The 25,407-nt window shown below is 37.8% G+C and overlaps 1 protein-coding gene across 1 annotated transcript in view; it reads right to left on the bottom strand.

Moving 5' to 3' along the window:
• Positions 1–653: 653 nt before the first annotated feature.
• ITGA8 (integrin subunit alpha 8) overlaps positions 654–25,407 on the bottom strand; it is a 150,620-nt gene continuing 125,866 nt past the window's right edge. The window contains exons 28-30 of the mRNA XM_042476792.1: positions 25,246–25,347; positions 11,042–11,164; positions 654–4,609 (exon numbers count right to left, since the gene is read on the bottom strand). Coding sequence (XP_042332726.1) covers positions 4,523–4,609; positions 11,042–11,164; positions 25,246–25,347 — 312 coding nt within the window. The 3' untranslated portion in view covers positions 654–4,522. The remainder of the gene's footprint in view (positions 4,610–11,041; positions 11,165–25,245; positions 25,348–25,407) is intronic.

Here is a 25,407-nt window from a genome sequence, read left to right as displayed (position 1 = left end):
GGAAACTGCTGAAAAGCTGCAGCCCTTGACATCAGTAAGCAACAAATGTTACTGTGAAGGAGTGTAAAGTGCCAAAAGGAACAGAAATATGAAAAGAAAGCTTTCCTCAAAGTAAGCAATGTCAGTTCATGCGCCTCTCACTCACTTTTCTGGGACACTTTGCAGCTGCAACAAATGGACTTCAGCCAGGCTAGTCATGACTGATGGTGTTGTTTCCACTGCTGTCACTTTCCATTTTGGGGTTTTGCTTTTTGCTCTTCATTAAAATGGATGTTCATGACTAGAATGGAATCAAACACACATTCACTTCGGTCTCAGTTGCCCTGGAAGCTTCAATGACTTCTGTGATAGTGGTACTGCACTCTGTTGGCCTCATTGACAGCAAGATTGGTAGAACCTGCAAATAAGGTGATCCCCTCCCATTGAAATGAATGATCAAGCATTTGTAAAAGACACATTCAGCCATCCCTGTGAGCAGGACAAGCATGAGAATCCACAAGCTTTCACAAGCATACAGCCAGCTGTTAATTCATCTCCTTTCATTAGAAGGCTGATACAAAAACATTTAAAAGCTATGTTTCGAAGTAAGGCAAGAGACTAAATTTTCTTATTTTTTATTTATTTGTTAATCAATATATTCAAAAGTTCTTTTATTTTAAAAAAACAACACAACTGCCAGTGTAAACATGCGCCAGGTACACAGATAATATAAAATATTGCACATACAAAAAACCCTTCTTCACTTGCTAATTATATTTCATCCATTTAAGAGGGTCGTGTATAGTCAATATACATATTTTCAGCAAGGCCATCATTCTGGACAAACTGTGATTATAATTCAATTATTCAGTATTTACAAAAATGGTACAATCAATCTCTTTTGCATGAATGGAAAGGGTAAGCTGCAGAAATCTGCAGAAATGACATCATAGCTAGAACCAAAGCTTGGAAGCTACCTTTTTAGAGTACAATCCCTAACATCTCAGTCTGTATGGGAAATTTACCTTTTGTCCACTCTCACCAGTCTTCATTAATCTCAAAGGTGCTAAAAGATTTTTAAAAATGCTGTTCAGAAAAAAATAGTTTTTCCATGCTTTGAGAGATATTGGTCCACAAGCTTGTCCTATGTTATTGATTTTTTTTTTGAGAGCCTGCATGTTGTAGTGGTTTGAGCACTAGACTGGAAGAATAGTTTGAGTCCCCACTTGGCCATGGAAACCTACTGGGTGATCATGGACGAGTCACACTCCCAATCTCAGAGGAAGGCAATGGCATCCTCCTCTCAACAAATCTTGCCAAGAAAACCCTGTGATAGATTTTTCTTAGCACTGCCATAAGTTAAAATTGACTTGATGGCACACACCACCACAACCCTGGAAAGCGCCTAAGGAATTACAACTTTCCTTGATTTAAATATCACTGGAATAATATTTTCCTCCTTTCAAGTTCCTTTGATTTCCACATGGCCTCCCTTGGGTTTCACATTCATGTAGAAACATGATAACCATCCCATTCAATTTTACAGCATTCAAAAGGAAAGTCATTTATATAAACTGGATTTGTGATACAATTGTGATTGGTGAATTTGATTTGAATTGAGACATCAATACAAGCAATTTTGGGAATACATTTCTTTTTATCTCATAGTATGCAATTGAAAAAGCAAATCACACATTAGCCTGGCAGATTAAGAAGAAGCCTTTTAAAAGTCCAGCTAAAAAATCCACAATTTATATTATCAGTTTATGTTAGGAATTGTGACAGATTAAATTCCTGGGATTTATTCACTAGAAGCCAACGAACACAACTGTTTGGCTGGTTTATAAGACAAGCTTGGTTTGGACAGAGAGTGGGATATCCTATTGAGCCTTCTGAAGCATTTTTGTCCAGAGTTCAACAGGTATTTATGTCGGCTAATTTTTGACCTTGTTTTTTTTTAAAAAGTTGGAAAAAATCAGTTTGGGACATTCAAATGGCTCTAGAGGCTGATTAGGATTCAAGAGACAATAGTATTTTCTTCTTTTCCAGCCTTATGACAGCAGATATTGCATAGAAGTCCTTTTTGGCAGGACAAAAGTTTGGATTATCAGAACAACTATATCTAGAGCATATGGTACTAAACATTAAGTCAACAAACTTGCCAGGGAGAAGGGAAGAGTCTGGGTGATTGAGAAATAAAGGCACTTCTACCTTGAACACTACTTTCAGATTCAAAAAATCCAACAAGATTATGGTCACATGGGAAGCCAGGCAGAGTTTGAACTAATTCATTTGGAATTCATGCTAAGATAGTCTGGTCCAACCATTACTAAAGTTACATGTTGATGGCTATTTCAAAAATTTACAGACTGCCTTGGAATCTTGCTGCATATGGTCAAATGACTGTCCATCTGCAACCTACAGTTAAGAGGGAATACAATACAGGCATAAAAACCAACCAAGAAATATTAGTCAACTGTGAATAATAATAATGCAAAATAAAAAAAAACCCTACTTCAGAAATCAGGTGAGCACATAGTCCTCTTGCATGTGTAGTATTCTACTTAACTTAATGGTGCTCTGCTTATTTTTATACATGGAAACACACGCTCAGAGGTCAGCTGTCTTTGCAGAAAATAATAAAAAATCTATTCCATGTAGTGGAGTTTCCATGCCTAGATCAGACTTCTATGAGTACATGAACTAGTGTCTCTAACGGTCAATTACTGTAATAAATGAAAGAAAGAGAACATAAATCTATTTTTAACAACTGGATATGTTCTGGAGCACCATTCTTAGAAAAAGAAACCTCAAAGCAAACAAAAACAAAATAAAAAATCAGAGTCAAAGATAGTTCTCATTTTGTTTTCAGAAACATATTTCAGTACATTTTAAAAAGGTAAAGCTTTCCGCTTGACATGAATGTCTTTTTGTAACCAACTGTAGGGGGAGGTGCTCATCTGCATTAGTAAGCTGAAGAGCCAGCGTTTTCTGAAGATGACTCCAGAGGACTTGTGGCCAGCAGGACTTCATCGAACGCTTTTACCTTCCCACCAAAGTGGTACCTATTTATCTACTTGCATTTGCATTCTTTCGAACTGCTAGGTTGGCAAAAGGTGGGACTAGCAACAGGAGCTCATTCTGTCACGTGGCACTTGGGCCTCAAACTGCCAATCCTCTGACTTTCCAATCATCAGAACTGGCATCTTAACTACTGAGCCACTGCGTCTCCTTCGGTACATTTACAAAGGGTGTTTTCTAATTTTTAATGTGCAAGCCAGATGGGACACCTGGAAATCAGGAATGCTTTGTGGATGGTGAAAGCAACTGTAGAATATTATTTCTTCTTTTGAATAATCAATGGTTGTTTGAACCAAGAACAAGAGATGAATATAGTGGGCTTGTGCTTATCATCCAAAGAAGAACTTTCAAATAGGGCTGATAAATGGGGGTTCAATCTTATCAGAGGCTTAATTGATCTCATTTTATCCATATAAGATTTTTTCTAGCTGGCATTTTTCATCTACAGAGGATTTGATCAAGAGTGTGGCTTGGCTCACTTACCAGGAACAATGGATTGTTTTTTGGGAATAAACTGTATTACACGAATACAAAACTAACACATTTTCCATTTACTCTATGTTTCCCCTGCAAATAGACACACATCTCTGGAACAGGATACCAGTCTTCTTTATGTTTGTCAATCAGGATGAATCTTAATCTGTTATGTTTGTACTTGGTGTGATTAAATTAAAGGATAGCTCTATGTCTTACATCTCAAGGAAGAGGGTTAAACTAGAAAATCTTCAGGGTCACTTTCAAGGCCTGCACTTCTATGATTCATTATTATACATCCCATCCTCTAAAATAATATGCACTTCCACTTCTCTCCAAACACTTATTGATATAAGGAATGTGCAGGATACATTCTCTCTATTTACATACAAAATGCTGAAGCCGTTGCCATCAGGATAAAACTTCAGAAACTATTTTTGTTAGGATGACCAATCTACAAAAGATGGAAAAATAAATAACCATGCCTTGCTTATGAAAAGTATTTTTAAAAGCTCTTTTTTTTTTTTTTTGCTTTTCAGAAGTACTTTCATGGTACCAATAATATTGCTTGTCTCCCTGAGCCAGAGTTTCATAAAAGTTCTTATCATTAGGGAGGTGCCACAATGTTCTGCCAACATACAGTAGAGTCTGAACATTTCGTCCTGCTCATCTTTACAGCATAAAAGAGCACATGATTTTCATCCTTGCATGGTTCTGATGAATAGTGCTTTTAATGTACCCCATGTGCTGTGAAAAGTCTATCACCTTTTTGAAACTGAAAGTAAATTTGTTTTCACAGTAGGTTTCTTTTGCTCATCAGTTGTATGCATCTTTAAGGCGGCAACAATATTCTTTTCTGCCATCAGTGGTCATGGTGTAGCAAAAGTGTGTCTTAAGTTGCACAGACCATGCCAAAACCTTGCCAGTCTTCAGTTCAAAGGACTTTTACTGGTAGGTGAAACATTTCTGCAATTGCGTCAGGACCCTTCTATGCATCAGTAGTCTTGTCATTTGTTAGTTGTACCCGGTCAGCCATGTCATCTCTGGGAGGCCTGGCCCGGTCAAAGAAGCCACACTAGAAGGAAAAAACAGACAAGGTAGAGAAGTTGGCAAAGCAATAATCTACCTGCCATAAAGTTGTCTCTTTCATTTTCAGATCTTGCCATCACATTACTGTTAGGGCTTGGTACTCCATGCCTGTGCAAATGGCATAGATTAAACAGTGATATGTTGTATGTTGTTGGCAGTACTTTGCTTTACAAATAGCTTGGAAAAATACTATTTTGGACCACTATTATTATTACTGTGTGTCCATGTCATATGCGGGCATGTCATATACGGCTTTCAGCATTCACTGAAGCAGCATCTGGGAGGAAACAATGGTGCGCACACCCATGGCACATGCACCACGCCACGCCACATGCACAGGCCTCATTGTTGTTAATGGGACTCAAGCATACACTTTTCCCCCCTTATGCGCGGTGGTCGGGTCCAGAACAGATCCCCTGTGTAAAGGAAGGGCCCACTGTATTGTGATTATTTCATTTATATTCTGTCTTTCTCCCAAAATAGGGATTCAAGGCAGCTCATGGCAAATTTAAAACCATACAAATTAAAAACAATAGAAAAATATTTAAAAGTACAAATATAATATTTTTAAAGCGATTAAACAATTTATCATGTTAAAACATTAAACATTAAAATCGTAAAATATTTTAAAAACTCAAAAATAAAATCTGAATTGCACACATTTTGACCATATGAAAAAGCCCAGAATCCCTCTACCTAGGATGGATCCTGGCTATGAGGTTTTGAGGATTCTGCCCAAGCACCTATATCAAGTAAGTGGAGCATAATGCTCCAACCACACATTTCCATGTACATGTCTTTTTGTTTATGTATGAGCCCTCTGTGTCCTGTCCATCCCACCCCACAGCTGGGAAGCTCCAGGAGGGGGAGCTGTTGTTGTTTACTGGTGAGAAGAGGAGGGATAAATGTATAGGGATGGAAAGAATTTTCAAAAATATGAGTTAAATGGTTTTAAAAATGTTTCTCCAGTGTTGAGAAACCCTGATGAGAAGAATCTTGGACTGAAGAGAATCTTTGCAATTCGGGACTCATTCGACACAAAATTCACATGTGGCAATTCTTTGCAGAAAATATTTTCTCTACAGGGAAGGCATTTTCTGTGCAGAGAATAATATGGTTTTGTAGAAGTATGGTTTTGTGAACAAAACATTAATGTTTCTTGTACAGAAAATTCTATTTTCTGCACAAAATAATAATGTGTGGATTTTGCATAAATCTTGAATTGCAAACAGTCTTCAAAAACTTTCTCACAATGTGAAGAAACAGACTAAATTATTATTTGCTTCCTTCAAAAAGAAAATTAGTGAAGAATTACATCCCTAGCAGAGAGGGAAGTCAGTTGATAAAGAGCTGACTTGTCTTGGTTCTGAGTGGGGAAGAAAAGGAATTGTGCTTCTAGGTGGATTGAGCCCTTTTATCTCTCCTTGTAGCTACATCATTTCAGTTGCCTCATTGCTTCCTGCCCTCCTCAGCAGTAGGCAGTAGCTACAGAATGGCAGCTCCATATAAAAAGAGCCATATGCGCGTGGAAGTGACACTTACATGTGCTCATGCCACTAACTGGATTCCAGCCTGTGAGTGTTATAGTCCAAAACTGCTCTGTTTTCCAAGCTTGGTTTAAAATGTTCTCATGCCAAGTCTCCATATTACTTTTTAGATGCAGGAGATTGATTCAAATGTTATGCTTCCTATGTAGAAGATATTGTTTTGGCAGTAGCCTTGAAAAGCCCATACTGTCATTGGTGTTCAGTCACAAGGAGAGCTTGCCAGATGCACAATATGTTCCCAAGAGCTACTGATGTTTAGTTTCTCCACTGAATCAAATTGGTTAAACTATAACTTTATCCTTGTGTTCTGCTTATTCATGACATGAACTTCTTTGATTATGACCATGAGCTCCTGAGCTTGGCTCTGATGCTAGACTAGTTGTCCCAGCTTTAGTTTTCACCACCAAAACTAACCTGTCCATGCTACTAGTTAAGAAAAAGTCAAAGAGAAAATAAATACTTTAGGCCATGTTTATTAATTCCTTACTGAGGTCCCTCATTCTAGCCTTCTTCCTGACTTTCAGACTTTTCTTCTTGTTGCATCGTCATGAGAAAGCTTTTTGACTAGATTCTATATCAAGGGATAACTAAATGACTGAGAATTAATTATGAAAAACAACTGGATTTTTAAAAACATTACTGGGTTGATGAAATGGAGGCTGTCACTGTTTGTCATGGTAAGAAATTAAAAAGATACACCCCCACCCAAAATCTTGGACAGAGGTGAAGAACAGGTACAAGGTTTGTACAAATCTGGCTATGGGGTGATAACATATCATGCATGCCATGAACTGGGTTACAGCCTAGTAAGGCTTATACGATATATACTGTAATGTGCTAGATTTTAAGGCAAGAGTGGGACCTTGTTTTGTGACAAATGAAGATACCCTTGGAAACCACAACATATCCCACAACATAAAACATGACAGTTTGGGTCCCCTTTCCTCCACAATCCCAGAAAGGCCTTTAAAAATGACAGTTTCCTTTCCAAATTCGGTGGTATGCAACAGTGTGGACTCTGTGGAGTGGAATGGCTTCTGCCTCTTTTGTAGTTGCCTACTCCTGATTTAAGATGTCAAAGGTTTTTCTATTACCAAAGAGTATTAAATGTAACAAGGCTTCCTTTTTAGGAAACAGGCAAGGGATTGTAGGAAGATATTGTGGAACAAATTGGGTTAATGGATTCTTTAGAGAGCCAGTTTGATGTTGGGGTTTGAGTGCTGGACTAGGACTCTGGGAGATCTGGGCTCAAATCCCTGCTCAGCTATGGAAAGCAGCTTTGTGAATCAGGGTAAGTCACACTCTCTTAGCATTAGAGAAAGGTAACAACAAACCTCCTATGAATAAAACTTGCCAAGAAAACTCAATGACAGGGTCACCATAAATCAGGGTCATCTTGGAGGCACATGACAAAATGAAGTCTTGCCATTCTTTAACTTTGCAATATAAATAAATTTTGTTTTGTTCTTGCCATTCTTTATCTTTTACATATAAATAACATTTGTTTTGTTCTTATGACAGTGGAGTGCTCCTGTGGAAGGAACTCCGGGTAGAAACTAGATGCTCAATATCAGTAGAAGATTTTTGTCTGTTGGAGAGCTGCAGTCTAAAACTCTCCACAGCTGTGAACCATGAATCATTCTGGGGCAGAACCAGTGTATATTCTACTCTGTTAAATCTTATCCATGCACTTGCTGTTTCATACTAACTTGGACTGGGGTTGAGCTGTTCTCTAGATATGGAGGCAAGATGCGACCATGGAGCAGATTATGAAATGATGAGGGCTTGGTTAGAAAACAGCTTCTCACTTGCTTGATCTCCATAACTGGTTTTGATTACCTGTCTAAATGGAGATGATACAAAGGAATGGAATGTACTTTTAAAATTAGATCTCTGCAAGGAATATTTTGAAACAATGACTAATACAAAGAACCATGCACACCCAGTTCTTCTGGGATTGTACTTATGCCAGGCCTATATAACTTGTGTCCCACCAAGCTGCATGGAGCCCACCCACCTTGTCTTCCAAAGACTTGACAGCTCCAGGTTTTGCCACCTGTATTTAGTTGGAAAAATAGATAGAATGCCAAATACTTGGCAGGCCATCATTCATAGTAGGTGGGCAGACTGCATTCAGACTGTTGAATCAGAGATTCTACAGGCCGATCTTAGCTACACAGATAATTCACAGCTTCTAATAAGTAATTAGTTGTATAACTCATTGCAAAGACACTGCAAAGTTACATGTGCCATTATTAATGCTTAAAAAACAACAACAGAGGTTTGTTTGTTGGTTTGTTGTATTGCTCATCCATTTTTTCTTTCTTTTTGGGAGATAATCAATATAAAAATGTGAAAAAATGGCTTAAAATATGAAAAATCCTTTCAAGATGATCCCAGAACCATTTATAGCCCCCTGCAGAGTAATGAGAAAATTTAACTTGAGAATGTGATTTGCTACTTGAATAAAAAAGGGGGTTAATTGTGTAATTTTTGTTGTGCCTTCATTACTGCCAAAAGTAATGTGTTACAGGCAGTGCCATTACTTGTGGAGTGTTAATTCTAACCACAAGAAGAATTTCCTTACAAAATCTGCTCCATTGACATTCATAGTGTGAGAGTTTTTGAGCATTTTCTACATTCTTCAAAGAAAAGCAATTAAAGATAATAAGAAATAAGTGACAGGGTGGATGAAAATAAATATTTTACTCTCCATCCTCTTAAATTAAAAAAATTCTAATAGTTTTCAAAAATCTGTACTCGATCTCTTACAAGCTAGTTCAAGATCAAACTTAAGTTTTGTACAAACATGTCCCACAATTAGATTTTAATCTATAACTACATAACCTTCTGTCAAATATTTACTTCTGACATTAAAGGAAACCCCTTGGGAACAAGATTTGACTTCTGAGGCCAGGTATTATAAATATAATTTAATGTCATATATTATATATATTATGGCATGTTAAGAATATTTATGTTTCACATAACAAGAATTACTTTTTGGCACAGTAATTGTCTTATATCCAATAGTAGAACAAGGTTTGTGCAATTTTTTGTGATTTAAATAACAATTTAAATTGCTTTGATTTAAATTAATGAATTTTCTTTCTTAATCAATTAATCCATCGGATACATTATATTAGAAAGTTTAAAATATGTCCAAACGAAATAGTTCTCTGGAGTTTTCAGTCAACAGTAGTATGTATATCTAGAAGTCATGAATGTGAAAGGCTACATGTGACTTGTAGAGGTCTAGGCAGCTCTTGCAGCAGAATCTCCTATTTATTTTATTATATATAGTATTCAATTGATCAGCTTCATCTATTCTGTATAGAACATTTGTACACAGTATCAAACTGAGAACCAAATGTCCAATGTGATTTCATTCCCTAGGAGATTATTAGGATGAAATGAGGAAAGTTACCTTTAATCAAAAGCTTTCATGGACAGCATCCATAGTTTTGGGTGAGTTTTTCAGGCTATGTTATTTTTATTGTTGTTCTGAGCTGCTATCTATTTTGTTTTTGCTATTTATTGCTAGTGTGATTTGCCATGTTATTTGATTGCCAGTGTTATTTGCTATGCATTTTCTTTACTGTTGTAAGCCACCCTGATTCTTTGTGATTGGGCGGGATATAAATAAATCATTGTTGTTGTTGTTGTTGTTGTTGTTATTGTTATTATGTGGCTGTGTATTGGAAGGGTTTATTCCTGACATTTGTATCTGTGGCTGGCATCTTCAGAGAAATCTGGCATGGAAGTGTGTGGGGTATATATACTATGTGACCCTTGGTTGAGAGGAAGTGATTTACATGTGCAACCAAGGGTAACACATTATATATACCCCACTCACTTCCATGCCAGCATTCTCTGAAGATGCCAACCACAGATACTGGCAAAACTTCAGGAATAAACCCTTCCAGAACACAGCAACATAGCCTGAAAAACCCACAAAAAACCATTACCTTTAACCATTCATAATTTGAGTATGTGAAGTCTGATAAATGATTACATCAAATGCACCATTTCAGGAATGGTTACCAAGAAATAAGTTTAAAAAGAAAAAACTTAGGATCATGAAATAATTGGGGAAATACTGGATTAGGACAGAGCAGTCAATACAGTCATTAATACATAAATACCAAAATGTGCAAAAGTTAGCTTTTTGGACTAGAACTAATTTCAACCAGCATGTCAACTAGCCATGTTGGTTTGGGGATTCTGGAAGTTGTAGTCCAAAACACCCTAGCTTTTCCAAGCTCTGAAAAGACAGTTGGGAAATCAGCTCTGTCACGGTGAAAATTAAGTTATGTCTCTGATGTGCAATGCTTGCATTTTTAGGCACTTTGAAGTCAATTGTTTCCAAGTCCCCAAACCAAAACCTTGTAAACTGCCAGTGACTGAGTGACTGCATGTCTTTAGTAGTGCAGTTAAAAACATCAAACAGAACCTACTGATATTAAAATAAAATCACTTGCAGCCCCAACAGTATAACCATTTCTCTTCCCCTCGGGTGCAAGATCATGTTACAAAAGATAATTCCTTTGGGTTTTAGGAAACAAAGCTCGAAATGTTTGTTTGCAAAGCACCACAGCACTCTTGTCTCCTTGGACAAAAGAAGATCATAGGTCTTGGGAATCACAGCCAATCTCTCACTGCTCACTTCTAATGAGCCTTTAATAATGTGAGACTTTGAAAACAGGCTGCCTCTCAAAGGCAGACAACCAAACATAACAGTTATCCAAAATAAATAACACACCCATCTCAGATGTCTGTGATTGTTTTGCTCAGTAGATCATCAATTCTTTTGTTTCCTCATGCATACCCCACAACCTGGTTTTATTAGCATCCACTTTAATTCAACATACCTTCCACAAAGCTAAGGTCAACATAGCCAGGACCAGCAGGCCAAGGAGTATGGCTAATATTATGACCCACAGTGGGATTATAAAGGAAATGTTTGGAGTAGCCCAAATAACAGATGTTTTAATCTGAAAGAGAAGATTTTTTTTAAAAAAATGAATAAAAGGAAATACAAACTGAAAAAAATATTATAATACAACCTGAACATGAAGTAAATAATTTTTTCCTATAAACAACAACAAAAAACCACTACTTTAAAATCCATTATATAATAATGGCAATAACTTTCAAGACCATGTTAAGATACTTTGCTGCCTGAGATGAAAGATAAGATAGCACCATGATCCTGATTCCATGTACAGAAGACAGCTGAATTGGCAGCTTAACCATACTTTAACACTGATGATGGAAGTGTGTCCTCAAAATTACTTCCGTCAACAAAGCCTTTGACAAAGAAGCTTCTTTCTACAAAGTCTTTTTATGCCTGCTGGGCTCCTCATTTTCTTTCTTGTCTTCCTTCGAGGTCCTTGTATGCCCCTACGAAATGTTTGATTACTGTTCACACCCCCTACAAAAATAACATCACATTTAAAGATGAAGAAGTCTAATTACTACAATACTACAGGTGAACAAATTGAACTTTAAAAAATAAGCTTTTAACTCAGTGCATAAAATGCAAATCTAAGCAGTTAGACAAAATTGTAAACAGTAAAATCAATCCCAATTGTGAACACAAAATTCAATGACTTCTTTGCTCCTGCTTCACACTCATGATTTTGTCAGAATGTGAAACTTTCTTGCTGACTCTGATCTGCAGGTTTGCCTGTGGCCTCAAGTGATTCCTATATTTAGTCTTGATTGACGAAAGAAAACTGAATACAAATTGGCACAAGTATCTTTGTCGCACACCCTGGACGTGCAGACATCCCAGGTTAGGAACCCTTGTTATAGCTAAAAAAAATTTTTTTTAGCAGTACTTGGACTGGGAGAATAGTGAACGAAGGCTAGAGAAACAGCATTTTGGGTGCTGGGTTGCAGCAGTACGTCTGTAATAAATAATGATATAAAGCTTGAGCTTGAAATGAATGGGATTCTGCTTTAACTGATCTTACTGTACCTGTGTGTATCTGCCCACAATGGGCAAGGCAAATAGCAGTTGCCTCCAAAACCTCTTATTGAGCTGAGCAAAACAGAGAGAAAAGGGGAACGCAGATAAACCCTCCTCAACACTTTCCCCCAGCTTGTTAAAAATGCATGGACATCAAAATGGAAATCCTAAGATAAGTGGCCAGCATGGTGTAGTGATTTGAACATTAGGCTATGACTGGAGAACAGGTTTCAAATACCTGCTCGGCCACGGAAACCCACTGGGTGACCTTTGGCACTTTCTTAGTTTCAGAGGATGGCAATGGCACATCCCCTCTGAAGAAATTTGCCAGAAAAACCTGTGATAGTTTCATAAGTTGGAAAATGACTTGAAAGCACACAGCAACAAACTAACAAACATATTCTTACAGTTAGACCTAATGGTTAGACCCAGTTCAAGTAGCACAGTACAGTTTATTCATGACAACCAAATACAGGTTACAGCCATCAAATTAAAAAAATAATTAAAACCTTTTAAAACTTCCACTGTCAGTTAGCTCTATAACAAGTAGAAATAGAGCCATTGATTCAATTGCTCTACTGTTGTTGGGACTGATAAATGAACACTTTAAACAAAGCTGATTCTAATGAAGTATCTATATTTATACATTTATACTTGCCCATGTTTCCCTGAATGAAATATGGCCATTGAAGGGATTTGCAAAAAAACAAAACAAAACAAAACAAAAAACCCACACTAGCTAGGATTTCTACAATTAAATTGGTCTGAAATTTATCTTGTAGCTTAAACCAAATAAATCTCAGCTCCTGTAGGCAACGGTGTAAGAAAGGATCAGTTCCAAAATAGTTACTGCTTGTATTGCATTGTGGTCTCAAACAGCTGACACAACCACATACCTTCTTAAAGTCTGGGCAAGAAGCCCTAGCAGCACAAGACAGAACACAATGTTTTCATTGCCGGAAAAACATTAAAAAGATATCAAATCAGAATTTTTGTGCCATTTTCACAGAAAGTCTAGTGTAACTTACAGAATAGCAGGTAATAATTCCTTATGACACTTTACACATAAAAGCAACTTAGAATTCAATGGCCATACAAAGCACATTAACACTACCTTCCTACATTCTGGCTTAATCCTGACCACAAAAGATGCCCAAATAAATAGATCTTACAAAACTTCTAAAATATACTTAGGCTTTGGCTTTGCTGGGTCTCCAGAGGACAATTATATGCTTTCCAGCAAAGGGAAATTATATGTGTTTTTCCAAGCCAGCACATTTTAAAACATTTCATAACTTTCTGTCTATAGATTTGTACATGAAACACTTAATTTTCATCTATCTGAGGTTTATGGGTCTAGTGACCTCCAGCGCTGCCTGTTTTGATTAACAATGTGTTAACTGGAATTTGAATACTGAAGGCCTACCATTACTTTATAGTGCAGAGGTGGATATTGTAGAAGCAAGTATCACTAGGAATTCTGAATGTCTCTTAACCCCATACCAAAATAGGGATGTTACCTGTGGTCAGGTAAATACCCTATAATGAACTCTAGAGCACTTAATTCTCACTGTAAGTGAAATAAGCAATGTCATGTTTACTTACAGATATTTGCAGTAATAACTAGAGAAGATCTTATGTTTGCAATGCCAGTTTCAATATTATGTTTCAATCAGAGCTTGAATCATAGAGTTAGAAGAGACCACAAAGGCCATCCAGTCCAACCTCCTGCCATGCAGGAATACACAATGAAAGGACTCCTGATAGATGGTCATTCAGCCTCTGTTTATAAACCTCCAAAAAAGGAGACTCCACCATGTTTCAAGGTGACATGTTTCACTGTTGAACAGATCTTATTATCAGAAAATTCTTCCTAATGTTTAAATAATAATAATAATAATAATATGCTTTATTTTTATATTGCTTTTCTGAGGTGATCAAAGCGGCTCACAGAATCATTTAAAACTTACACATCATAAAAACAACCTCATAAAAACCAATAAAAATCGAACAACATGCAATAAAGACAAGCAAGAGGTGGTCGGGAGGAGGGCTTGTCTTCTTTGCAGGCAGAGGCCTGTTGTTGCTGGCCTGCTTCTCTCCCCCTCAAGATGGTAGTACTTCTTTTCCTGTAGCTTGAATACAGTCTCTGGAGCAGCAGAAAACAATCTTGCTTCTTTTTCCATATGACATCCCTTCAAATATTTAAACATGGCTACTATATCACCCCTTAATTTTCTCTTTCCAGGCTAAACATACCCAGCTCCCTAAGCTGTTTCTCATATGCTGTGGTTTCCAGACTTTTTACCATTTTGGTCACCCTCCTCTGGACATACTCCAGCTTGTCAGCATCTTTCTTGTATTATGGTGCCCAGAACTGGACACAATATTCCAGGTGATGTCTGACCAAAGCAGAACAGAATGATACTATTACTTCCCTCAGTGTAGACACTATATTCTTATTGATGCAGCCTAGAATTGTACTGGCTTTCTTTTTTGGATCACAGCTCCCAGATTCTCCCAGAATTAGTATGGCCATGCTAGTTGAGAAATTCTTTCAGTTGCAGTTCAAAAAAGTAACTCTTCCAGGCACTGAACAGGTATATTATTTGGAATCATCCTCTTAGAGGCACCATCCATGGATCAGCCCCATGAGGGATAGCTGGCAGAGAGAAGTGAGCAAAAGGGGAAAACAGATCAGCGATTGCAAAGCCATGTGGACTGTTGTATGTAAGTGAGGTATGCAGCTTGCTAATTTTGTTCTTGATGTCTACAAGAAAACAGTATGTCAAAGATGGATTTATCAGTGTGCTCCCTCCAAGTCACCTCTCCTGCTTCATAATTGTAAAAAGCAAAAAGGTAAAGGCTTTCCCTTGACAAGATTGTCTAGTCATGACCGACTGTATAGAGTAGTGCTCATCTTCATTACTAAGCTGAAAAGCCAGCGTTGTCAAAGACAACTTTGATCATGTGGCCAGCATGACTGCACAGAAAGCTGTTACCCTCCCACCGAAGTGGTACCTATTTACCTATTTGGCACTTTCAAACTGCTAGGTTGGCAGACTCTGGGACTAGTGATGAGAGCTCACTCCGTCACGTGGTGCTTGGGCCTTGATCTGCTGACCTGTCGAAATTGAAATCGTCAGAGCCAGTGTCTTAAGTGCTGAGCCATTGAGTCCCTTTTTCCTAGCTGCAAACATACAATTAATTAAATAATTTGCTTTCATGAAACCTCAAACCTGTAATCTGATGAAGACATCTCAGTCAACCTTGGGCCCTTTTACACTACAGTTACAGCACTATGATTCCACTTTAACTGCCATGGCTGCATCCTATGGAATTCTGGGATTTGTAGACTGGTGTAAGCTACTAAACTGCAAAATCCCAGGATTCCACAGAATAGAATCATGGCAGTTAAAGTGGAACCATAGCAGTGAATTGTGTAATTCACAAGGCCTGATTATTAGTTCTAACAAGGATTGAAGACTCACATCTCTATGCAATAGAGGAAAGGCCAAAGAATGGGTCAGATTTTCCAGTAAAACTTGTAGTGGTGAGTGGATGGGGAGTTTAGGCCGAAATAACATTATAGTCTAGAACAGGTGAGAGGGATATACAGGCCAAATACAGCAATTACATTTATGTTCTGACAACTAAGTGCAGAGGGAGGCAGATGACTGACAGTTCTTGCGGGGATATGTAGAGGATTGACAAGGGTTGGTACATTCCAAAGGCATCGGACTCTTGTTAGTCAACAAACTCCAACACAGCTGCTGAGCACTGGGTTGGCAAACACTTGTTTAACAAAAGAAACCAAAAGGCTTCCCTTTCTTAGTTTGAATGCCAACACAGAAAGCCACATTTTGCTAACAAACATTTAAGACTTTTTCCTAATGAGTATTTCACAATCCAATTGCATTTAGATGGCAGCTTTTTATAGTGAAGCCAGAAATCTAAATATATTTGTTTAAAATCTCAGAATAAAATATTCCAAATTATTTGGTGAAGGCAGTAAGAAATTTCTTCCGAGAAATTCAAATCCCGTATGTATGGTATCACACACTAAATCAGCATACTTTTCTAGTGCATTTAGACTCTTGTTATTAACTGTGGAGGCATTCTAGGTCAAAAAGTCCAATAGGCACAGTGAAAGTGGCACATTTTAATTAGCTTCTAAATATTTCTGAATGGCCTTCCCTGTATTCCTTAACAAGGCATTAGCTGGCATGAATCAGAAGGGCAGGATGAGAGAAAGAGAGAGAAAGGTCAGAAGCTCTATGGGCAGTGAGCGCCTCTATACAGAGCACTCAGTCAGGAAAGAGAACAAAGAAGTGTAGAAATGTTCAGGATGTAATTCTCAGCATGACAGCATCTAAACATGACCAGATAGCAGAACTGAAAATCTTCTCTTCTTAAGGAGATAGCAATTAGCAAATACTTGTATTGTTTTGCACAAGACCAGGAACATTAGCAGTGCTTTTAGGCATTGATCTCTGGGTAGACATCTGAAAGTCGCAGCAAGGTGTTAGAGAGGAGAAAGTAGGACCCCATGAGTCCTCCTCTGCACCACCTAGGCCAGCCTGCTCCCTTCAGGTATGGCAGAAGGCAGTTGAAAGAAGCTTTATCTGCCACCAGAGCTGGGTTTTTATTTATTTTATTTTATTTAGAGTATTTATACCCTGCTCTTCAGCCAAAATGAAAGTGAGCACCATTGCTTATGACAGTAAAATGTTTTCATCTAGCCATAACTATATTGTTACACCATTTCTTGACTACAAAATAAGATTTAAGGGTGAGTCCAATGGATTTGGTTCACTTTGGATGAGGAAACAATGGAGACTAAAGATATCTTTATAACTTTTGCTTTATTCAGAGGCAAACAGACACTTCTAGAAGGCAGGGGACATGAACAAAAAGCAGTTGGTCAGCTATCTTGGTGCCATCCCCGCCCAGTTAAACAAACTCCATTTTAAGACACATCCAGCACTCAGGTTCTCATCTTTCCAATGTCCCAGGGCTGTTTCTGGTATCTGTCTACCCTTTTTTCTCAGCTGACATTCTCCATGTTCTAATGGGTATCTCATTTAAAAATATACAGGGAGATTCCTAAGTATCGGAAAACAAATTTCTAGCCATTAGTTGCCACTGACTGTCCAACAACCAGTGACTTTGGGTTGGTCAGAAGACATGCCTGTTTCTACCACAGAAGACAAGAGCTCCTATAGATTCATGGAAGAAAGCCATCAAACAGGTTACAGTACCCCACCCCCCCCACACACACACTTAATGCCCTTTCCTTAGCAATGGGATGAACCACAACAGGGAACAGTTCCTTTTTTGGATTACAATTCCCAGATCCTAGTGTGGCCAGTAATGGTGTTAGATGGGGTATTGTGGAGGTGTTGTTTTAACAAGGAACGTTTTCAAGTTGTGGGATTAAACTATGCCTGAGGCAGTAAACTGCTTTGTCTCCAGTTTTGGTCCCTTTACCTTGTAAAAGTTAATGTCTCCCTTTGATAGGGATTTCACTCGAACTAATATAATAATAATAGAAATATGACCACTACAGAATCCAAAGGGAAAGAAAGAGAATAACAAGATAGATACTGTGGAGCTATAGGCTGGAAAGGGTTTTCCTTGCCAGATCTTTACAAGCAAAACAGCCCCTTTAAAAATATGAATCTGTAACTAATTTTACTCCTATCAGTTTTTACTCTGGTGTAACACTTGGAGTCTAGAATTTCATGTTACAACATCAAAACGTCTGAAAGTCTGATATCAGAATAAATAATGCAAGCCAGACAACATTTGCATACTTTGCAACAAAACTGTACAGCTTATTCTTGAATGTAACACATACAAGATTTGTTTGAACAGCGCAAGGAGCTGAATGCAGACATACTGGGTATAACAAAACATGGAACTATGGAGAGGCTATGAAATGTCCATGGAGAATTATTTAATTTCATGTATCCTGGATATACCACCTTCATTACTATTCTTCTATTTCATTCTATTTGTCTGTTAAGTATATCTATACAACATTCCAAGCATACATAGTGCTTTTATAGTCCTGAACCACAATTTTACAGTGCACATTTGGCTGAGATTTGATGTTCTTTCCAAGGGTGCTTATAATGACCACCCAGTGATCATTATGAACAAGCTTCTTTAAAAAATCTAGACTTTTTTATGTGGAGTCCCACAACTCTATGAACTGCATGGCTTGAGTCATCTAGTATTTCACGATTGGGGACAGTTCACATTTTAAAAAATATGAGATGGAAAGAATTTACCCCTGACTACCAATTATATTTTATAATTCTGTATATCCAAATCCTATACTTTTAGATTTTAAAAATGGTAGCTATTCTTGCCCCACCTCTATTTAATCTGTATTTGAATGATGCACTGTTTGACTCCTCAGAAACTGAGGGATATGCTCCAAAATATGGGGCTAGGAACATCCGTGTTTTGGTCTATGATGGTGACATGGTTATTTTTTCATGTCCTAGGCCTCAGTGTAAACAATTATTAAAGCATTTCCCCCTCTACTATAGTGGTAACACCCATTGATGCCAACTTGTTTAATGTCACCTTTTCCTGATCTGACCAAGTCTACTCTAATCATTTGTTTTCAAATAGAAACCCAGCAATGCTACAAATGGTGGCAAAATTTCTATCAACTGCAATGGGACTGAAGACAAATTGCTGTGTGCTGGCGGTGGTTCCTAAAGTAAACTGTATTGATAACTCTTACTATCCCGTTGCTACATTTTTATAAATGCTTGATTTTGTTCTGGTGTGTATACAGTGCTATGCTAAAATGGAGCTGCTTTGTTATTCTTCAGTTTATCTCCCAGAGAACTGAATTCAACGAAGTGGTAGATGTACAATAAGTGAGTGATTTTCATAATGCCACCAATGCTTGTATTTTTATAATGCCACCATTTCTGATCTGTAATTATTCTGTTTGGAGATGTTGAAAAACAATAACTTTTCTTTAAAAGATACTCTCAAGGAAACTTTTCCTATTTTTTGAAAAGCTAAAAGTAGTAATAGTTCCCTGAGCCCAAAATCATAATTCATATTGACATGCGTATTATAACTTTGCATATTATAACTTTGTTGAATAAATATACTTCATAGCTAGGCAGCACAAGCATGTTTAAAATAAATATGCCTGCTGGCTAGACATTAATTTGGTCAAAGCACCACTTAAAATATGGAAGTCTTTAAATCACTAAATATACCCACATCATGCCAGTAATAAACCAGGTGATACCAGTCATATTTTCGACTACATTAATTTATCTCTTGTACAAATGTTTAAAAGTATACACAATGGGCACGATCTATAGGAACTGAAAAGTCGTTTTCTGTTTTTAAAAAAATCTGACTAAAATGAATGGAAATTTAGACTTTAATTTAGTATTCTACTTTCTGGGGAAAATAATGTTGCCCATGATGATAGCAAGACCACATTACCTGCAGTCTTCTTCTCAAAACTCCAACATCTTACAATCATATGGCAAGCTATGATTTTGGAGCTTCTTGGATGATGCCCCAAATATATTCCAACTACTCTGTGAATCACCATAGCATAATCTAACAGAACAGCACTAAATCCAGCAATTCCGTTAATCTATATGCATTCTTCCTTTGGTGCATAGGATAATTGGATGAACAAAAACAATATAGATTTGGATCATTTGCTGAGGTCAAACAGAATACATATCACAACTAAAATATAAAGTGTAAACATTTATTTAGCATCATGATCAAATAGTATATATAGGGCAATATATAATTGACAGGGTTTGCTTCCACAAAAGATACTGATGACCTCTTAGGCTAATTTAAAAGGAGATAAAAATACCAGGTGTTGTAGGCTATATTTCAGAGAAAGGAACTGGCAATACCTCTGAGTATTCCTTGTCTTACAACAACAACCCTATGACATTCATGGAGTTGCCATAGTTCAATTGGCAACTTAAAGGTACATACAGACACACAGCAAAGTTATAGGCGATAAACTCATCAATTGGTGACTATATGTGCCATGTCTATCAGTGCCAGTGGCTAGAGAGCACCATACATTTTATATGTATGTCCTGCTAGCTTATAGGCTTCACAAAGGGTTCTGCTTCACTAGTGTGTGATGTAGACTAGGAAGACATGTGTTCCAAACTAGCAGATTCTGGACTATTCTAGTGTTCACAGACACTATTAGCCATTTTGGGTACAAAATAAAAATATTTTTATACCCTAGTGTTTTGATGACTGGGGGAAAATGGAGGAGTACAGGGCTCCACAAGAAACAATGTACCCATCCCAATCTATGGTAGTTTCCCATATTTAAGGAGTGGTACAGGTTAAACTAAGATAAAAGGGAGCATGGATGGTGCTTTTACACTTGAAAAGAACAAGACTGTGCGTCTTCCCATCTCATGTACAGAAGCCAACTCCCATAGCCATTGACCCAGAGTTCCGAGATTGAAAACCAGAGATGGCTCCTGTACCTTCAATGGTTATGTAGAAGAGGAAATTTCAGCAGGTGTTGCTTGTCACAGAACTAGGCAGCAAGCAACACCTGCTGAAATTCCCTCTTCTAAATAACTATTAAAGGTACAGGAGCTGTCTCTGGTTTTTGCTCTGATAATTGGGTAACATCCATCACCACAGTTGTAGTGGGCACACTGCAGGCTATGTGGTGAACAGTGCTGTCCTCCAACAGTTTGCTGCTGCTTTATTGCATCTACCACCTGAATTGACTGCCTCACTTTCCCTAATAGTAGCACTATTGAAAGTGAGTCAATAGTGTGGTATAGTACTGTAATGGTTCTTCTGTAGGCAACCTAAAAGAAGAACAAGAAAGAGAGGTGGTGTCCAGTAAAAGTGAGGAAATCTCTGTTGGGAGAGACACTTGTATTATTACTTCAACATAGCTATTTGCATTTCTTTTTAACTTAGTATAAACAATCCCTGACAAAATCAGGGGGTCTAGCTCATGATTCATCTCTGATTCATCAAGGGATCAAGAAACAATACTATATGTCTGTTTCCTCTAGTAGGCAGAACTAGTTGTTCTACAGAGACATGACACCTCATGAATGACAAAAGACTGCAGAATTGGTTGGCTGAAACACTGGAGTTTCTTGTTCGTTTATCTTTGAGTTAAAAGGTTTTTAGGAGCAATCCCTGAACCTTTGTAGGCATAGAGGAGGTGGTTTAGGGACTGTGCTGAGTATTCTGAATTATAATAATGCTAAAGGTTGCTTAAAAGTGTTTGCCTATTCTTTTTGTACTTTTTCTTGCCTTAAAACAGCTTTTCTGCATTTCAGATAAATACTGCTACGCTTATACTGACTGTACAATTGATCAACTCCAGGATGAACAAATGTAAGGAGCATTGCCAGCAGAAACTTCAAAAGAACTTCTGCCCATGACACACCAGGCTGTTGAGTTGGCAAACCTCCACTCCCATGGTCAGATCGGAGAGGACATAAAAGCACTATCATTTTTCAAGAGTTTATGGTTGCTGTTTTGGGCATCTGGCAATAAATCAACTCTGTGGAATAATGTGGAATAATCTCAAGTAGTACTGTAAAAATTCTTATCTGATCATTTGGTATATCATCTGAGACTGGTTGAGAACAGCAGGCTATCACCTGTGGCAGAGCACCCCAAAACAGATGGAGACATGACTTAGCAGCCATTTTGAGTAACATGTGTTTCTGCTATGGGAACACATGCAACAAAAAACAAGAAAGAATCAGAATTATCTTTTACTGTGGTATCTTTGAACCTCTTTGGATGAGCAATGAATATTAAGGATCAAACGTTCTACTTTCCAGCCTAAAGGTAAATCATCTTTCTACTGTAGGCATCAAAGGGAAAAACCAGCTATGTACTAGACTTCCCTGCCCCTCCAAGTTTATCCCAATACTTTCTGAATGATGTTATTAGTTCTGCTGTTGATTGGGGAGAAACACCCCCCTTAAAATACCTTACAATGCAGACAGTTACATTTCTTTATCTGAAGAGCCAATTTGAGAAGTCTTATAATTGTTTAACATCTGAAAGAATATCAAAACTTGAATATTATTGCATATTTACTTTCATGGTGCTTATCTTAATTTCACAGCACTTGGCTTGCATACATTTTCTCATATCATTTTTAGGTGAAGGATTTTTCATATATAGTCCTCACATGTCCTCTCTCCAGCTCAAGAGATAATGTAATAGGGATGTTCAAAAATATATAATTGTTGGTCTAAATTGTAAACCAAATTAGCTGAATCACATTCTCAGACTTACCCTTCAAGTTATGAATGTCTGTGATGTTTGTGTAGTGCAGAGCACAAAAAATACACTGAAATGCATGAATATTGCATTATTTTAGGCTAAAGCATGTACAAAAAAGTATCTAACTAAATATTTTTATATAAAATTAGAACCATTTGCAGATTTGATTGAAAAAGGGATGCAGCAGGCTTAGGAACGAATGAAAAGACAAATACCACAAGTGCCCTTCCCCTTTCCTTATATCTACAGTTCAAAAGACCCTCCCAACTCCATTCCAGTTGTTCATGGGAGTCCCCTTTACTGACCATGATCAGCAGCCATGCTGGTTGAGGGATCCTTGGAGTTTTAATCCAAAAAAGTAACTTTTCCTAGATCTAATATGATAGCAATGGGGAGATGGAGGCAAGGGCAGTTGGGGGGGGGAGGGATGTGATTTTCATTTTAGGATGGTAGCAGCTGCTGTGGTTTTTCTGTTGTAAATTGCCCCTTCCCAGCCCAATGTACGTAGCAATTTGGGGGGGGGGGGAGACACTGAATAGACAAAGTTGGAGGCTTGGGGACTATATGAAGCCCATAGGCTGCACATTGCCACCCCAGAGGGATATAGGCACAGTAACAAAGAAAACAGCACTGCCGTTTTTCCCCTTGAGGTGAGATGTGTTAAAAGAAATGCAACTGGAGGGAAATTTACCACATGGGTCATTCCAAGTTGACGACTTCACACATGAAATGAGGTGGTGAAATTGCCAACTGCAGATATCTTCACCTCCCAAATTGAGTTTGAAAGTTGTGCTTAATCCTTACAGACATTAGAGTTGTTTTCATGCTAACACACATTAGGAACTACATCACTAGCTTCTCTTAAGTTATTTCAATGTCCAAACGTCTCAGAGCTTTACATTCCAACAACTACAACAAAACATCTCAGACACTGTAACTTCTCATAGGAGACGTGTATCCTTTTTGAAATAAGGAACATAATTTGGGAACATACCCTTCTCCCACAAATTTACAGGCCGAATTAGAGATCAATAAGCTGTGATGTATTCTGTTGTGTTATTCAGGGCACACCTAGGGGAAAACATGAGTTAAAGCCCCTTTTAGTAAATCATAGAATGAAAGTTGCTCTTTAGTATAGGAGGTAATAGCCTAAAGTTATGATGAAGTGTGACTGAAAAAGAAAAATCTTCATACTTGAGGCACAGACACTTATGTTCAGTGTATTGGGATGCTACCAAAAATGTGTTTAAAATAACAATTAAAGTACCTTAAAAAAAGGCATGGTTTCTTGAACAATATTTTTTTTCCAGAGTAAAGGATTAGAATATAGAATTCATACCAATTTGGCAAGGTGCTGGTCTTTCAAATACCCCAGACAGCTTTCATTGTGTCAGCATCATGGATACAGCTGGTTTAAAGCAAACTGGCTCTACTCAGGAACAAACTTTTATGCATCTGCCACAGAAAGCTTATAAAAACTAGGCAGGATGAGCAAGACAAGCTGATATAACATAAAGATTGCAAACCAGAAAGTATGGAGCAGGAAGAGTTAACGAATATTTTATCCCATCTCCTCCTCTCTCCACAAACAGAAGCAGGAAATGAGGCAACTATTTTAGTCTAACTGTCTTTTATTTGAATAAACCATAGAAACGTAGTGCTGTAAACTAGAGTCTGTCTTTTTGGAGTAATCCTATCATTTGAGAAAGGACTACACCTGGGGCAAATGGTAACAGATAGTCGTAGACATTCTGCCTCCATATGGGAGAACTGGCATGGGTGGTCCTGGCCCTACCATTAGACCGAGTGAAATGACTGCTTAAACAGCAACAGGTACTGCCCTCCACTGGTGGGTATTCCTCCAGAACCCCCTGGACTTTCACCTCCATTGGAGGTCAAAGTTGTATATAGAGATGAGGAGAGGGAGCTAAAATCCCTGAGGCCCAGATCTCTGGAGGGCCCAGGCCATGGGTCTGGACTGTGTGTGAAAAAGCAAACCATCAATTATAAAATAAATGTTAGTATTTCAACAGACGATAGGTGGATATATCTGTTGCTAAATCTAAGTATATCCAGTTCTTCTATAACCACCAACATTTGTTAATATGAATAAGGCACCAAACACAATCTGATCTTAGAAGCTAAGCATGGTCAGCTCTGGTTAGCATGTGGATGGAAGGCTGCTAAGAAATGTTGTAGACTATTCTTCAGATGAAGGAACAGGCAAAACCACATCTGAATATTCCTTGCCCAAGAAAATCTTATGAAACCCAGGGAGGTGACTTGAAGGCATGCATGTACACACATACAGAGAGCAAGAGCACAGCATGTAACCTGAAACCAGAAGCAGTAGGCACACTCCCATCACCAATGTTGGCATCATATACACAGCCAGTCCAGTTGGCTTTATGGTATGTGGGATGGTGAACCTCAGGCAGCAAAATGTCTTGGGATGAGTTGGATAATCATGTTGCTAAAGACAATTACTGGAGCTTCCCAATCTCCATTAGTATAAAATGACTTATATTTAGATAAGCCCTTTCACTTCTGAGAGCAACCAAGCACTGTTATAAATTGAAACACATCAATTTACCAAACGTTAGGATCATTTAAAAATTCTCTCATACAAATATTCTTTAAATAGTATTCAGAGGATGAACCTGCAGGAGAAACACAGGAAACACTTTATCTCAGATCTCTCAGCTATAAATAATCTTACATAGCAGCAATCAAGATGACCAAAATAATGCTCATTTTTGCATCAGCGTATTATTTATTTTCGGTGCTACTCACTGCTATGCTTCCTTCAGGGAGTTTTGCTGGCTGAACTTTGTATGGCATCTTCTTCACTTCATATGACACATTGACTGAAAGAGAATAGTGGCCATTTTTCCTCTGAAAAATAAAATACAGACAAGGAGTATTCCAAACAATGTTTTAATTACCATATATACT

This window comes from Sceloporus undulatus, chromosome 6, assembly GCF_019175285.1.
Source record: "Sceloporus undulatus isolate JIND9_A2432 ecotype Alabama chromosome 6, SceUnd_v1.1, whole genome shotgun sequence".
Lineage (NCBI taxonomy): Eukaryota > Metazoa > Chordata > Lepidosauria > Squamata > Phrynosomatidae > Sceloporus > Sceloporus undulatus.
This window is presented reverse-complemented; position numbering and strand designations above follow the sequence as displayed.